The 17,242-nt window shown below is 42.6% G+C and overlaps 1 protein-coding gene across 5 annotated transcripts in view; it reads left to right on the forward strand.

Moving 5' to 3' along the window:
- ITPR1 (inositol 1,4,5-trisphosphate receptor type 1) overlaps nucleotides 1-17,242 on the forward strand; it is a 166,471-nt gene that overhangs the window by 53,094 nt on the left and 96,135 nt on the right. For 3 of the 5 annotated variants that reach the window (XM_075713787.1, XM_075713788.1, XM_075713789.1), the window contains 15 exons: nucleotides 638-779; nucleotides 1,145-1,303; nucleotides 1,850-2,022; nucleotides 2,284-2,403; nucleotides 3,739-3,933; nucleotides 5,676-5,927; nucleotides 7,298-7,439; nucleotides 8,460-8,613; nucleotides 8,951-9,138; nucleotides 10,787-10,925; nucleotides 12,419-12,477; nucleotides 13,670-13,831; nucleotides 13,929-14,099; nucleotides 15,037-15,102; nucleotides 16,028-16,165. In XM_075713787.1, the coding sequence (XP_075569902.1) occupies nucleotides 638-779; nucleotides 1,145-1,303; nucleotides 1,850-2,022; nucleotides 2,284-2,403; nucleotides 3,739-3,933; nucleotides 5,676-5,927; nucleotides 7,298-7,439; nucleotides 8,460-8,613; nucleotides 8,951-9,138; nucleotides 10,787-10,925; nucleotides 12,419-12,477; nucleotides 13,670-13,831; nucleotides 13,929-14,099; nucleotides 15,037-15,102; nucleotides 16,028-16,165 (2,260 nt within the window). Of the gene's footprint in view, nucleotides 1-637; nucleotides 780-1,144; nucleotides 1,304-1,849; nucleotides 2,023-2,283; nucleotides 2,404-3,738; nucleotides 3,934-5,675; nucleotides 5,928-7,297; nucleotides 7,440-8,459; nucleotides 8,654-8,950; nucleotides 9,139-10,786; nucleotides 10,926-12,418; nucleotides 12,478-13,669; nucleotides 13,832-13,928; nucleotides 14,100-15,036; nucleotides 15,103-16,027; nucleotides 16,166-17,242 lie in introns of all 5 variants that reach the window. The other 2 variants (XM_075713784.1, XM_075713786.1) reach the window with 1 other exon arrangement.

Here is a 17,242-nt window from a genome sequence, read left to right on the forward strand (position 1 = left end):
GAGGTTCTCAAGCCTGTTCTGTCAAGCCCTCCCTGTTGCTCTGTGAAATGAGAGCATGAGAACTGTTGTGAACTTGGAGGAATAATCCACAGCATAGCTTTCTTGATGGGCTTTGTAAATTGAGTGTGGGAATTTATAATCCATCTTGTGAAGACTGAGCACATGACTTCTTGCAAATCCTCTGCCAATGTCCGTGAAAAGTACGTGGCCACACAAAAAGAGCGCGGAGTCGGCTGTGTAAAACCAGGGCCCATGCACTTCTACAACCAATGTCTTCTATTTGGCCTTGGGAGAGATTATCACCCAATTGTTTTTTTTTCCTTTTTTTTGATCCTGGCATTTTAAAGAACTGCCAAATAGAACTTGGCAAGCGTATAGTTGCCCTAAACTGCTACCGTTGTCTTACTGCTGCTATGGTTTAGCTATTAGACAGCAAGCCTATAGCAATAGGGAGGGAGCATTAGTTCCTAATTTTAAGTTTTGTACGAACCGATGTGCTTTATCCAGTATCTGAGTCAGTCTCTAATTGATCTATTTTCACTTAGCATTTTGAAATCTCTGTAAACTTAAACTGGCATTGTTCTTACAACAGATAGAATTTGTAGTCTTGTATTAACAACCTCTGGCTTTTCCATAGATCTGTTACCAAATTGTTGGAGGATTTGGTCTACTTTGTCACTGGTGGAACTAATTCTGGACAAGATGTCCTTGAGGTGGTATTTTCTAAACCTAATAGAGAACGGCAAAAACTGATGAGAGAACAGAATATTCTAAAGCAGGTAGGCTTTAACTCTGTCTACAAGAAGGGTTGTCAGAAAAGAGAAGGCAGTAACAGAGAACCTGGCCAAATTATTGGGACCAAAAGATCCTTCGAGTTTCTAGCTTTCAGCAGGTTCTTGGCATGTGGACTGTAGGCATACCATTGCTCGAAGAAGAAATTACAGACTACGGTGTTGGATAAAGGTGATCAACAACATCTTCTGTCCAGGCTCTATGGCAAAGAAACAAACTTGGCAGCTGGAGTGTATTTCTGATGTACCTTTTAGAAATGTAAAGACACTGACACAATGCTTTTACACTAATTATAATCAAATGAAGACAGCGTCTCAGGGGATTTTATCTTTGTGTTTTAATAAATCTATAGATTTTCAAGTTGTTGCAAGCACCATTTACGGACAGCGGTGATGGCCCGATGTTGCGGTTGGAGGAGCTCGGAGACCAGCGTCATGCTCCTTTCAGACACATATGCCGGCTTTGCTACAGAGTGCTGAGACACTCTCAGCAGGATTACAGAAAGAATCAGGTCTGAAATATGTCTGTAGCTTTCAATGGCACTAACATTGTTCCTGCGCTCCAAAAAAATATAAGCTGCATCCCATTAATTAAACGCTGATGTGCTGTGATTGTGCAGTCAGCGAGAGATTTTTGGATTGCTCAGTTTTACTCTGTCTGGCATTTTTCATCTCTATCAGAGACTATATGCAGTGTAATTAGTACCAGTTCTAAGGGGAATTTAAGAAAACGGAATTGCTAACTGCCAAATCCAGGTGAATTATAAGACTTTCTTCACTCTTGCCTACTACAGGCTCCCTTGAAAGTTAACCTCTGAATTAAGGCTGTTCATTTTTGTTGCCATTTATTAAAATGCCTTGGTAGTATCTAGTCCCGGAGGCAGGGAGGTGTTAAGGTTATCTGTCATCACTTATTTTCTCTCAAAAGAACAATTTGAATCTTACCCAGTTTGCCTCTTGGGATGTTGGTATTGACAAGCACCTTACCGTTTTCTGTTATTGAGTATTTTCTTGAATTCTGAGAATTAATTACACCCTCTTCCTTCTATGTTTTGAAGGAATACATTGCGAAGCAGTTTGGCTTCATGCAGAAGCAAATTGGCTACGATGTCTTGGCCGAGGACACTATTACAGCACTGCTTCATAACAATCGCAAGCTCTTGGAGAAGCACATCACGGCTGCTGAGATTGACACTTTTGTTAGTCTCGTGAGGAAAAACAGGGAGCCCAGGTGAGACGTGCGTTTTTGCGTATATGATTACCCTTTTCCTCTTAGCCTTCTGAGAAAAAATCTGTACCTGCCAACTTGCTAGTAAGGAAGCATGGCTAGTTCACTTCTTTTTTTGGCACTCGACATAACTTCCCCCTCGGGCAGCAGTCTCGCTCTGCAATGTTAAAATGGAGTTCTGAATGTTTTCTTTCTGAAATGTAGATTGCTTCAGTCTAGATCTCAACAAGGATTGATACCCTTTTGGCTCGCGTTTTCCAACAGGTTTTTGGATTACCTCTCAGATCTGTGCGTTTCCATGAACAAGTCTATTCCAGTGACACAGGAGTTGATTTGTAAAGCCGTGCTGAATCCAGCAAATGCAGACATTCTCATTGAAACTAAGTAAGTTAATGCCTTTAAAGATGGTTTTCCTAGCGTGAAACAGAAGGAAGGTGATTCAAAGCTGAGAGCCCTGCTGGCACGGCTAGAGAAAGCAGTTAAGTATGTGTGGGGTCCTCTTCAAATACACAGTAGATGGGTATTGATGACAGCAGGCGTCTGCCATATGCATTCTCAGTCCTGCAGTCAGAGAAATCTTTCAAATGTCTCACGTTTGATCAAAGTAGACAGACTTTGCAGGAAGGTGTGCAGGGTCCGGGGGGCCTGATCCTCCTCTGGGCTTCAGGCTTTCCTCCCTAAGCTGTCTGAAGCGAGTGAGCGCTTCTTGGGCGCGTGCCCACTGAGCTCAGCTTGCAGCAAAGCAGGAGCTGATGCATCTCTGCTCTCCCATTTCTTCCTCTGCAGTTAGGATTTTGGTCTCCAGCTCTCAGCATTGCCCTGCCATTGCTGAAGCATCATAGCAGGCACCAAATCCCAATTATCGTTCATCAAGATGGGTTTATTCGATATGGGGAATAGGGCCCAGGTAACCGTTATCAAAATACTGTAAAAGGGAAGCAGGTCTTTGTCAGGTAGTATTTAAAACACAAATGGATGAGAGTATTCTTGCACAGTTAACTCTCTTCATGAAATCATAAAGACTGTATTTGTTTCCACCAGCATGTAAAGTTGCTACATCACTTATTTGTTCTTATCCTTGTGTATTTAATTTGTCTTTTTTTCAGATGTATGATCTTTTTTTTTTTTGCTGAAGATCTAAAAGCCCCCAAAGCCTTTTTAGTTTTAGTAGCTGATTTGTTTCTAGTTATTTTGCCATGTAAGCAGAAAGAATTTCCGATCCAATTGGCATTTATAGGATAGAGAACTAATCAATTTTTAGATATTTTTGTTTACCAAATCCTTTCCTAGTCTGTTGAATGATCTTTGAACCAGTTCTCCTGTAAAGATGTTTTTGAAAGTCAGGTAGATGTGTCTTCAACTTCCTTGTTTCTTTATCTTCATCAGTTGAATGGAGCTGAAATGTTGGTCTTTTTAAGGCTGAATGGAAAGCTTATAATCTAAATTCATTTTAACCTAATGCTTTTAATAATAAAACCAAAAGATTTAATGTAGTAAACTGCTGTTGCTGAAAGAGTAAGATACTCTGCTTTTACTTTGCAGAGTTGAGGAATAAAATTCATGTTTTCTGAATGCAGGTGAGATCATAAAATTAGTTACTCCTATATCACCAGTACATTTTAGCAAGTGCCTTTTTTAGGAAGTGTCTTAAAAGAAATGTTCTAAAAGATCTGCATGGGTCTTGGCAGTTTGTAATCTAACCTAACTTCCTTCTGGCAGGCTGGTCCTCTCTCGATTTGAGTTTGAAGAAGTGTCAAGTGGAGAAAATGCCTTGGAAGTTGGAGAAGATGAGGAAGAAGTGTGGTTGTTCTGGAGAGACAGTAACAAGGAAATCCGCAGCAAGAGTATCAGAGAGTTGGCTCAGGATGCTAAGGAAGGGCAGAAGGAAGATCGGGACGTGCTCAGCTACTACAGGTTAGCAGCATGTGCAGTAGTTGGCTAGCAAAGTTCCTCAAGGCTGTGTGGGGAAGGCTTTGGTATATAGGCTGTAGTTGGTTTGGGAGAAAGGATACTGGTTTCGTGGACAAAATAGCCGTTGGAGAGCAAGGATGAAGTCTCGTTGAAGTGAGAGCTAAAAGCACAAAATTATTCGTGGTGAGAAGTCCAGTTATCAGCATAAGCCAGTTTAAACTGATTTTGAAGGGCGGGGGGGAAGGGTTGAGGCTTAGAGTGCATTGAATTTGCACAGCACTTAGTGCCTGTATTTCTGCTTGGTTTCCCGACAAACGGGTGTTACAAGAGAGCCTGTAAACCGTTTAGGTTACCTGTATTCAGATGGTAGTTGAGGTGAACAACTGCTTGCAGGAAGAACAGGATTTCAGCGTGCAGATGGCTTTGCTGTTGGTTTCAAAGAAGTCACTGCTGTTCTCCCTGCCTTCTAAATTTCTTTCTGAGCTCAAAGCCTTTAGTGGTCCTGTAGTTCTCAGCAGGACAATATATAAAGTTATGAAAATGCCACAAGTGTGGTTTGATTAACGTGCAGTGCTCTTTTGTACAGCTTAAGCTATGCTTTTAGCAGTCTCTGACATGAAGCGATGTTTCCAGATGACTTGACAAGACACCAAGTTCTTGGCATAGTGTAAGATCAGGTTTCAGCCCGGACCAAATTCCTCTGTCTGGGTTATAAACTTCTGAGAGTAGTTTGACAGACTCGATTATGGTGATGCAGAAAGTACAGCTAGATTTTTTTTTTTAATAGCTATCTTTTTTTGCATTATCTCTTCCATTGAAATAGTTCTTGCAGTAGATGTCCTAATACATGTTTTTATTTGTGCCATTGGAGGGCTGAGCTCAAAAGGAGACCTCTCATATTTTAAAAAAAAGTACCTGCTTTCAACATGGATTTTCTTGCACTTGTTTTGAAGTAGAATTGATAAGTGTTAATTATTTTTAGTCTACATTATAGACTCATGAATGTGCTTAAAACAAGGGTTTAAGATACGGTTTGGTCAAATTCCCATGAGGCGTGCTGAGAGTGAACAGGAGTCTGCATTCAATTAAATGTTCATTTCTTTAGGAAACCTCACAGTTGACACTATTGAACACAAGCCTGAATGAATACTCATGACTGCGGGACATGCTTTATGACTAAAGGCTAATTATCAGTCTGTTGAATGTGCATACCTTAAATGCCAGCTGCTTGCTTTTAGTTTATGGACTGAAAAGGTTAGGAATTAAGTTTGGTTTTTCCCTACCAATTCCTTGACTGAAGGAGAAGAGCTCAGTAGCTGTTTAATCAGGTACCTGATTTTGAACGGTTCTGTAGTGCACCTACACTGTTCCCTCTGGACAGCTGTGGCTTCAGCATTAGTAAAGAGTGTTTGGTCTTCTACAGTCTTTAGGCTGAGTTGCCTTAAGTGTTCTTTGGATTCTTTTGTAGCTTTTGTGAACCGCATTACTTAATTCTGTGTAACTCTCAGGGAGACATGACGACTCCTTTTATTCCATTTTTCCACTACGTTACCTTTTACTAGTGTTTGATAAGTACTTTATTCTTTCCATAAGTATAGCTACATTACTGGAAAAGATAAGATTCATTCTGTTAATACACGTAAGAGCATATCAGTACTATACCCAGTGGGCATTTCTGGAAATTAAAGTGTAACCTGTTTGTTTATGTGTGTGTGTTTTTTTTTTTTTTTTTTTCCCCCCTGCAGATACCAACTAAACCTCTTTGCTAGAATGTGCCTTGATCGACAGTACTTAGCCATAAATGAAATATCTGGCCAGCTGGATGTGGACCTCATTCTCCGTTGCATGTCTGATGAAAACTTGCCATATGATCTGAGAGCATCTTTCTGCCGGCTAATGCTTCATATGCATGTTGATCGTGACCCCCAAGAACAAGTAACGCCAGTGAAGTATGCTCGTCTGTGGTCTGAAATACCTTCTGAAATTGCTATTGATGAGTAAGTACTTGCTGGGATGGCGTGGGAAAGGAAATTACATCACTCTTGATTTTTAAAATCAAACCAGATCAATCTTCAACTCATGCATTATTTATACTATTTCTGGTTAAAAAATAATAATTTAAAAAAAAACATAACATATTCTCACTAGTTCTGTTATTCAGACCCTGTAGTCTCATTTGCCTGTAACGTTTGCTGGGGAGAACCTTCCTGAGAACAAAATGACCTTCCTGTACGTGCGTGGTGTAAGCTGCGAGGCAGCAGCGGTTTGTCTCCAAAACGCGCGGCGATCACGGTGATGGTCTGTCTCTGATTTGGGGGATGCGACGAGTGACCTAGCCCTGGGGAGGGAAAGCAAGGGAGGACTATTTCATTTTTCCCCCTGCCTTATTCGACTGGAGAATAGACTCGTCAGGGCAGATTGTCCATACGGTAGCTCATGCAATCAAAAACAAAACCAAGGGTGAAGATGCTGAAACAAGTAATGTGCTGGAGACACAGTCGTGTTCCTTAATCTCCAATGGAAAATACTCTGATACAGTGGTGAAAAATCTATACAAAACCACAGCTAGACTGGAGATGCGATTTCTTGACCATACAACTGTTCAGAACTCAATTCTTTTGGTTGGAGAAAATGAACAGTTAAAATCTGTGTTAAATAATAGGAATTTGAGTCTTGTCAGTGTAAGTACTGGTGTTCAGTGGTTTCTTTTCTCTCCCTCCCGTCCCTCCTTGCTAGCCTAGTTTTCTTTGCTGAGAGAGATGCAGTAGATCATATTCAACTTTAAATGCCAAAATAGAAAAACAACTGTCTTCAGCTCTGGCAGAGGCTAAACAGTGATAGGTGATCAAACAGGAAAACAAAAGTAGTTAGTGGAAGGGGGTGGGGATTGTCTTTTTCAAATGCTCTCTGCACACACTGAGGAAAAAAAAACTGGAATTTGTATTAAGGAAAATTAATGTCTACTTTGCATATATATTGTTTCTATTTGGAGGAAAATAGCATCCACAGTCAGCATCTCTTGGCCACATCCATTCTTCTTAGTGCTGCGCATAGCTTGTCACTGTTTCCACAAAAATAATAAGGGTTTCTTTTTTTATTTATTGGGACAAAATTCTCTTTTTTTTGTTTTCCTCAGACATTTTTAAATAGTGCAAAATGAGCATATGGGATAAAACAGCAAAAGCCAGGAAATTACAGCGTCAGCTTCCTGACTCCCTCGTTTGGATAAACTATTTAACAGCTTTTAACTTTTCTCAGATTTTGACAAACCAATGAAAAATTGTATCGGGGGAAAAGAGCCCTGTGTATTTGCATGCTAAGTTTTGTGTTTTGTTTTGTTTTTTGTTTTGTTTTTTTTCCTCTTCAGCTATGATAGCAGTGGAACTTCCAAAGATGAAATTAAGGAGAGATTTGCACAGACAATGGAATTTGTAGAGGAATATTTAAGAGATGTGGTGTGTCAGAGGTTCCCTTTCTCTGATAAAGAGAAAAATAAGCTCACTTTTGAGGTAGTTATCCAGTTCTGATTTTATCCTTTTTTTTTTTTTTTTTTTTTTTTTTTTTTTTTTTTTTTTTTTTTGTGGCATGTTGGTACATATTTCAATACCAGGTAGATTGGCAAGTAATTAGTGAGTGCTGAGCCTCAGCAGGCTCCTACTTTCCGGTGTAGTCCTTTCTCTCTGTGCAAGCAACCCCACTGAAGTTTGTGACAGTTTGCAATGATAGTTCTTGAAATACAATTAATGAATGTGAGCTTATGTCTTAGGTTTGCAGCAGCCCTGTTTACTTTCTTGCTCTCACTGTTATTGCAAAGTCAAGCTTTACTGGAATAAATATTCTCAAAAACTAAACACTGTGTCTGCATGCACGGATAGTCTCTAGAGCTTACAGTATTACTCAGGAAGAGAACAATACAGTGTGCTGTGACTTTACTGACCTATTGAAATAGTCTGTCCGTGCAAATAAGATGTAGCAAATCCATGCAATAATGTTCCCAAAATAACTGTTAATTTAAGAAAAATGTGATATTTCTTTTAAAAAAAAAGTGTTTGAGGGAATATACTTCAGATAATGGAGCTACATTAAGTATTTGCACTATATGTGAAATTCTTATCTGTGAATCTTGAAGGAGTGCACATGGAGGGCTTGCGGTGAAACTTGGTAGCAGTAAGCTTTAGATGTGCGATTTTTGGGGGTGGGGGGTGGACAAAACCATAAAAAGCATCTGTACATTCCCTCTAGTCTTGACCTGTCTTACCTCTTCTGTAATGAGGCAAATATGGCATGATTTTGTAGCTATAGAATATTAATTGCAGGTACAGACTGTTACTCCAGGCATTGCAGTATTTGTAGGCAAGTAGAAAATGTTCTGATAAAATGTAGAACTATAGTGTCTTACAGAATTGCAAGATACTATGAGAAGATATGAGTCACAGCTAGGTTCTTGGTCTTTTCACTGTGTTAAGATGACTTGATTGTGATAGCAAAATGTTTAGTATTAATCAGGCTTTTTATTATTATTTTGGTAGGTTGTTAACTTAGCCAGAAATCTGATATATTTTGGTTTCTACAACTTCTGTGACCTCCTCAGACTAACCAAAATCCTCCTTGCTATATTAGACTGTGTGCACATCACTACCATCTTCCCTATTACCAAGATGGCAAAAGGCGAGGAAAGTAAAGGTAAGGCTGAAAAACGGTTGGCCGAACAGATCATTCTTTGGTAGTTTCTAGTTCATCTCCAAATGCCAATGCGGCTTTGAAATCTTCTACTCCTTTCTGGCTATGGCTTGGCTGTACAGCTGAGTAATGCCTGTGATGAAAGAGGGACAGGGCGGGGGCTTTCTGAAAGTGCTGCAGTGCTTCTGTTGACTTCCGTCTGTTCCAGGGATTTAGGTGTCCGCCTGGCCTCGTTTAATGTTGAGACAATTTCTCTTCGTAGGATGTGGAGGGTCCTTGCCCTGTTAATGCAGTCCCATTACACCATCATAACCTTACCTGTTTACCTACCTCTCTGAAGGGAGCAATGTGATGAGATCAATCCACGGAGTTGGTGAGCTGATGACCCAGGTGGTGCTCAGAGGCGGTGGGTTCTTGCCCATGACTCCGCTTGCTGCTGCTCCTGAGGGTAACGTCAAGCAGAGTGAACCGGAGAAAGAGGACATCCTGGTAATGGACACAAAGCTGAAGATCATCGAAATACTTCAGGTACTAGCAACGCAAATTAATGTAGCACCTTGTGCTGTCTTTAATCGAAGCATTGGGGAAACCAGGGATGGCTCTGGAGGTGCTTCTTGAGGAGCAGCTGTGGGCACCGCACTCAACAGGGGCCTTAGATTTCCATTCCTCCATTTTAAATATTCTGCTGCCAGCACCAGGCAACGCACTTAGGTATTCGCAGTTCTGCAAAACTGGGCCCATGGTGTTTCAGATTAAGTGATGGGTCTTGTACTTCAGGCGGAACACGAGGATTTCTAAAAATTCCCCACGATTCATTCATTTCAGCATAGACTTATGGTTGGACCCGATGATCTTAAGGGTCTTTTCCAACCTAAATGATTCTGTGATTCTATTAATGTAGTGCTGTGCTGCCTTTGAACTCACTCCTGCCTTGTATTTGCCTCTTTTGAACTGGTAGAGCGTTACAAGGGTGACTTTCAGGCATGCAGCACTCAACTTGCCTATGACAATATTACGCCATTACTGAAACAATTTAATAGAAATGAGTTTGCAGTAGACATCTGCATATTTAACAGTGATTTGTAAACACCTGACTTGCTGAAGTGGAGAGCTCATAGTGTCTCAGTAATTTCCCTGAATATACAGGGCCATCTTGTTAAGTGCCCCAAGGGTGGGGGAGATAGTTGAGACTCCTCCTCGTACAGCCGTAAGCCTGAAGTGGTTTTTGTGTGTGCACATTTGCCAGCCTTGCTGTCACTTCCATCTGTGTCTCTGGCTTTTCTCATGTGTTCACTCCTAAGTCTTTGGGACACAAAGAGAAAAGTTTTTTTTTCCCTTTCCCACAGCGCTGTCTTGATCTAGAAGTTGCCACAGAATTACTGCGCTGAAATCCGTCTTCCCTCCCTCAGTGTAGGAGTCCTTTTCTGTTTGGTGATTTCATGGGCAAGTTGATGGAGGCCAGAAAGCTGCAAAAGCCTTGTGGGCGAAAGCATGCGAAGCAGCAGGAAAGCCATGGTGTACCTTCCCTGTGCCCCCGTGGGCGGTGTCACACGTAGCTGGGTTTGAGGTTATGCCCTTCCCCTCAGCAGCAGATGCAGCTCGTAGGGGAGGCTTGATTCACTTCCTTTCACCATTGCTAATTTTAGTCAAAGCCAGAACTTCTCTTACGGCCTGGCATGTGCGATGGGATATTTTAGTGTGCCAGTGTTCCCCCTGTTACCGTGGGTTATTAAAACTGGCATTAAGCGTGCTCCCATAAATTTGAGACAACTGCAAGTGTTCTTTGCCTGTGCTGTCCTCAAGGAGGAGGACAGCAGTGCTGGTCTGTCAGATTCCTGCAGGATTCAGAACGGAGATAGAAATGGGGCTTTCCTGTCCTGGGGGCGGGGTGAGGGTGCCTGCATCGGGCAGTAACGAGGGATCAAAACTCTGCCAAAATCTTTCACTCATAAGTATTTATTACTGTGTGTATATCATATGCTCATTGAAATCACTGGAAAAAATTACTGAATTGTGGGGATTTTTAGAAAAACATTTGCGTACCTCTTCTCCGAGTTAAAGCCGCACCTTTACTATGTCCATCTTGCATGTTGGTAGCACTGCGCTATCTGTAAATTGCACGTGTGCTGAACATAGGCAAGTTATTCCAACATTTTTACTACTTCTGTATCATCAGTTTATTTTGAATGTGAGATTGGACTACAGAATCTCCTGCCTACTTTGTATATTTAAACATGAATTTGATGAAAGCAATGCCCAGATGTCCGAATCACCCACTGGAAGCAGTAATCAAGAAATGCCAGCTAATGTACCAGGTTAGTTATTTTGCAAAGAACGAATTTGTGTGGGTTAGGGAAGACTCTTTACTCTTAGAGGTGCTAATTGGATGCTTGATTCAGGTTCTTGCTTTGGCATATGAATGGTCCCACTGAAGCAGAGTACCCTGCTAGCAGCGGGAATAACGGAGTGAGGATCATTTCCGTATACCCCAAACAAAACCCAGGATTTATTTGTGCTCTCCTATTTGTTTCCATGTGTTGAGTGTGACCAAGAGCCTGAGATGCATCCTTTAAAGAAAACCTGAAATAAACACTATCATGTATGATCTGTCATCAACCTCAAATCTTCTATTAATGTTTCTGGGTGAAGGAAAACGGTCCCCAAAGACATCTGATTTCCTCCATTCCTTCCATCCCTTCCCCCTGATGTCATGCCTCTACCCGCCCAAACTTCTCTTTTCCAAAGGTATTGTAGGAAGGCAAGACATCTGGAGGTGTCTGTATCTCAGTGCTACTAGACAAGAGTATGAAAGTAAGCTGTTGAGGAGCTTGTCATGTCCTTGTGTTCTTCTTAATGGAAAGCAGGATAGTTAGTGGGGTGGGCAGATGGGGTGTTGCAAATTGCTCTATCGCTTTCCAGCGGAGAAAGTGTCCTGTAGTTAGGACTTGTACCATGTAGGAATAACTGGACTTTAAAAGTGCAGCTTTTTAGACATAAACAGTTTTTCTTCCTCAATTTGGGGACTGTATTGCTAGATGCAGAAGAGAAAGGTAAGTAAAATGTGGTTGAGATGTGAAGTCTTCAAAGGGAGGAGGCTGTTTCTTTTGATCTCAATTCAAAGGGGATGTGTTCACTTTCTTCTTGGGCTGTCTGTCCGGCAGCCCCCTGGGGTGCCAGGGCCTTTGAAATTGGGCTGGCGGGGAGAGCGAGAGCTATTTCTGCAAGATGAACTTTGGAAGACAGGGAGTAAGCATTTTTGGCGAGGACGTAAAATCCCTGTGCTCTCCTTCTGTTCCCCTTTGCAAATCTTTGAAATATTGAGAGCTCCAAGTCTCTGTCGTTTCAGAATATTGGTCATTGCCCATGTGATAATACATACCTTATACTGAAAACACAAAGATTTTTTTGCCTATTGAGCCACAGGGGTATTGCTGTCATTGCTGAATTTATTACTTTAGAACTCTTCAAGGCTGAAGTTTGGTGTTTCTTGTGGATGGCCACTCCGAATGATGCCAGGTCCCATCAGTGCCCTGGAATGATGCCGGTGCAATCTAAAAATAGTCAAGAGAGGAATAAACCTGGATGTTGCTGAAATTACTGTGCAGTTTAATTTGTGAGCTGAGAACAGGTTAATTTATTGTCTTATGTTATCTTAGCAGGGTGCTTCAGTAATCTCTCAGCGTTCCCTTCAGCTTGGGTCCCTTGCGTACACCTACATCACCGCTTGCCATTTAAAATGTTCTAAGGCTGCAAAAACATCTCTGGTGCAACTCTGACATAACATATTTGTCTCTTTTTATTTTCTCAGGAGCCCTAGACTTTGAACATATCGAAGAACAAGCCGAGGGTATCTTTGGTGGAAGGAAAGTATCTCTTCACTAGTGCTAACCAAGAGGTAGCTCGGGAGTTCCCAGGCTGCAGCCCTCAGGGCTCCCAAGGAGTGGGGATTGCAGCTGGAAGCGAGGTGGTAACTGGGAACAGATTGGGAAACAGCTGCCACAGTTACCTAGGCTTCATTTTCCTGAAATGCCTTTGATACAGCTCAAAATAGTGTCCGTTTGGATTAAAAGCGACAGATAAGGGGCAGGGGTCCTTCAGCCAGAAAGATCTTCGTGGGAGGGCTTCACTCGTGGGGGTGAAAGCCAAGCTGGAGGATTAGTGCATGTGAGCTGAACGCTGCAGTAAAATCTTAGGTGGAAAAGTTTGTGTAGGCAAGGATTGGGGCTTCTACTGAGACAGATATATTTTTAGCCATCCTTTTTTTGTATAATGCAGCATTAAGCTGCACATGCGTGACAGAACAAAGCAAGCTGTACCTTCCATACCTGCCTGCCTTCCGGAGCGGCTTATATCCTTTCTTAAATCACAGGACAGCAAGTCAGTGACAGACTCCAAGTACTTGAGCTTGTCCTTAAGCTGCTCAGAGCTGCAGTTGTTTTCTGTAAACCTAAGATAACTGATTTCTTAAATGGAGGCAGGAGGGGAGAGAGAGAGATTCACTTACAGAATTAACAACCAGAATTTTTAATGTAAGCGTGCAGACTCAGTTGGAAGCAGAATACAGAAAAGGTTCAGGGGGCACTGATGGGGGAAAAAAAAACCCAACATGAGTGTCTCATGCAAGGGGTGCAGGGGAAAGAGAGGGAAGAGGATTATTTCAAGTGCTGGACATAACTAACATTGCAACCTGGATACTGGGGGAGGGTTTTATTTCAGAAGTAGTGAGAAGGGTAGTACCAGGAATGGGCAAGAACTATTTGAGTAATAGGGTGAGGCTGACACAGGGACAAATATTTTGGCATAGTTTGACCCCCCAAAAATGTGAGTTGGATAATGTAAGCTGAGTGAACCATGATTAATGAGATTCTGGAATAGCATCCCTGTTAAGCAGCACACCAAAAAAACCCTGTGTGTCTTAAGATAGCCCTTGATTTGATAAATTTCTCCCTTAATTAAAAGTAAGAAAAAAGGTTTTCTGCCACCACTGACTGGACCTACGAGCCTGCTGGGATGTTCAGCCTGATGTACTAGTTAACTCCTACACTCTGTTTTCAGTGAGGAGAACACACCACTGGATTTGGATGATCATGGCGGCAGAACATTTCTCAGAGTTTTGTTGCATTTGACAATGCATGATTATCCTCCTCTGGTGTCTGGAGCACTTCAGCTGCTCTTCCGGCACTTTAGTCAGAGACAAGAAGTCCTTCAAGCTTTTAAGCAGGTATGTGTGTGTATTAAGGCGTTATTCCTCATCTGAATGTATATATTGCAGCTAAAACCAATCCTTTCATGCAACTAATGGATTGCATTCATGTAAGGTTCAACTGCTTGTTACCAGCCAAGATGTTGACAACTACAAGCAGATAAAACAAGATTTGGACCAGCTGAGGTCTATTGTGGAAAAATCGGAGCTTTGGGTGTACAAAGGCCAAGGTCCTGATGAGACTATGGATGGAGTGCAAGGTGAAAATGAACACAAGAAAAAAGAGGTAATTAGGTTGTGTTTGCAGAAATTCATGTGTTAATATTTTATGAAGTTGTAACTGTTTCCAGAAATGTGACAAAAACCCATCTGGTGAGGCTATCTGTATTGCTTTTAGATTAAGGCAAGGATAAGAGGAGAACTTGAGCTAGTTGATGCCACTTAGTCTCAAGTGGAAACTGCTCAGGATTAGCAGCCACTGATTTGCCATCTTTAGGCTCTAACAGAGCAGCTGGTGTGGGTTTGCTCTGGCTCCCAAGTTGTGTCCTTTCAGCACTGACAGATTGCATGGTGTTTGTGTGGTCAGAAGTACCTCAAATAATGTAAGGGCAGAGCTGTGAACTGTTCAGGTGATGCATTTTGGCACTGCGATTAAATGACAGAAGAGAACGGTGCTTTATCTGTACCTGATAACACAGGACTTTGTTGGCATGCACATCTGGCTTAGAACTAAACACCTTTTGGCCTCCATAGAATTTGCAATCAAATAGAAAAGACTGGGTGAGGGAATTCAAGAAACAGTCCCTGGGTTATGAACATTTATTACTAGAAATAAATAAAAGTAATGTACTTGTTGCTTTCCTTGTGCGTAGTACTGTGAGGCACCTCTGGATATCTGTGCGATGACAGTTTAATATTTTAGAGAGGGAGAGAAAGTAAGAAGATTTTTTGGGGGGAGGCTTGGTTACAGACAGAATGTGTCGAGCAAGGGAAAGGGCAGGAGGTTGCTGTCTCTAAAATCATCCCGCCCTCACCTTATTTTACGTTATAGAGGTCACTGTGACTTGACAAGATAATTACATGTATTTTTCTGAGACTGTCAGAAAAAGGAAGGATGACACTCTTTTCCAGGAAGAGAGCAGGCACTATCCTAGAACGGTAATTTTAGCCTTCATGGAGGCAATAGTATACACTACTAATAAATGGTCTGATTTTATCCCCAGGAAGGTCACAGCAAGTCCCAAAAGCCTGAAAGTACTAGCAGCTACAACTACCGTGTAGTAAAAGAGGTAAAACTTTGCTTCTTGATAGTTAAATGGAAGTGTAAATGAGTAACACAGCTCTGCGGAGCTGCAGTCAGGGAGACACCCAGGAAAGTCTGAGTCACTCTTCCATTGTGGAAACTATTTGCTGAGTAATAACAAAGCCCAACTTGAATGAGAAGCCAGGAATATAATAAGCACAACATGTGTATTCTTTCCTTGAGAATGGATTAGTGAGAAACACGACATTTTGCTGCTGTTTCAATGGTAACACAATATTTTTATTGTTAAAGGCTACGAAGGAAGTAAGCAAGTGGAGAAGCTATTTAATTTGCCCTGTCCCGAGTACCTTGCACTCAAAATCACCGTGCTGTTGAAATTTGATTTAAAAAACACCAGACAGAGAGCATGCGTTGGCGCTGGTGTGGTGTGAGCTAATGGTCTTTCTCTGGCTCCGTACTGCGGAGCCCGATGCCGGGTTCACTTGACACTGCTGAATTCTGCAGGACCAGCCCTAGTCAGAGATGTGATGGATAGTGCCCAGGCCAGTAAACCACAAGATGTGATGATAGCACTGTTGCCACGCTACTTCCCTTGCCTGTGCTGAGTGGTGCAAGGCTGTGCTGGCTGCTGCGTCCCCGGAGGGGTCGCGAGGGGGTGGTGGCTGCCGCTCGAGCGGGCAGCAGACACCGTCGCTGCCTTCTGCGCCCACATTTCCTGGAGGTTCTTGGTTCCAGCTCAGGCCTTTTGCACCTCTGCTGTTGTTGCAGGAGCAACCAGGCCTTAGCCTGGTCTTGGCTCCTCACCTCGAGACCCCAAAACCTGATTTTGCTGCCTAGAGCTGCTCTAGTCCATGCAGATGCGTGTTTTGCTGTTGCTGCTCTCTGGGAGCCACCTGGCATGTTCTGAAATAAAGCCCAGAATTTAGCTCTAAAGCAAGTCTCTTCTGCAGATCCTGCTGCGGCTCAGCAAGCTCTGTGTTCAGGAAAGTGCCTCGGTCAGGAAAAGCCGTAAGCAGCAGCAGCGACTTCTGAGGAACATGGGAGCTCACGCGGTGGTGCTGGAGCTGCTGCAGATCCCTTACGAAAAGGTTGGGTTTCTCTGACTGTCGCCTTGCTTCATGTCATGTTGACAGGCTTTTAATACCCCCTCCGAGTCCTCCTGAACCCTCCATCTTTATATTGGATTCAAAGAGGCTGTTTTGTATACCCTCGTGGTCTGTGAAATATCCACGCTTCAAAAATAGGTGGAAGCTTACATAAGCTTTGTTTAAAGTGTTTGAATATACAGTGTTACACTCTATTTCCTGAACATGTTTGTCCGTCGTAGCTCAGAGCAAGACCAAGGCTCAGCTCTCACTTCGCATGGGAGGTGTGTGCTGCCTTGAAGTTAAGCTGTGCTGGTAGAAGCAAGACCCTCGTTACAGGTGTATGACAGCCATCCCAGGAACACTTAGGGAAACGAGGGTGCCCGGTCCCTCGTGGGATTTATCAGCAGGTCTGCCCAGTAGTTACACAGACACGGACACCCCCCCCCAGTTGTAGAGTCCCAAACTCCCCCTTAGAAATGAATAAATACCGACTGGCTCTCCAGGCGAGGTCTGCTGTTCGTAATTAGCCGTATCAGAGTGCTGTGTAATGTCAGCGGTGCAGTTTGAAGCCCACTGCGGGTTGCTGTGCGGCTTGAGCTTGCGCAGCACCGAGTTGTGCTGATGAAGCACGCCCTACGTTCATCGCGTTGGCTGCCCGCTAGTCACGGGTGACGGGTACTTATCGTTGCGTACGTGAGGGAGCTCTTCACGTTTTCCCGGTCACTCTGCTGTCCTCTGTTCCAGACTCTACAGGTTTCCGAGAACCAGTAATTCTAGACAGTAGCTTTGATTAATGTTAAGCTAAGTCTCATGTTGTCTTGCTTCATATTTTGTTAAAAAATCAGCAACAAAAACACCCTCCGACACCTCTTGTCACCTTTCTGTCCTGTGCATATGAAAACATATTGGACAGGCAGCGTGGAAGGTGCTTCACCCTTGGAAATGTATGAAACTCCTTAAAAATAAAAGCAGACACTAATTTTCCAAACTGCATTTTGTACCATCAGTGGACTGGTAATCCGCACTGATGTCAGAGGAAAGGCACTGATTCCTGAACTGTACTTGGAAGCATGCAAG

This window comes from Pelecanus crispus, chromosome 7, assembly GCF_030463565.1.
Source record: "Pelecanus crispus isolate bPelCri1 chromosome 7, bPelCri1.pri, whole genome shotgun sequence".
Lineage (NCBI taxonomy): Eukaryota > Metazoa > Chordata > Aves > Pelecaniformes > Pelecanidae > Pelecanus > Pelecanus crispus.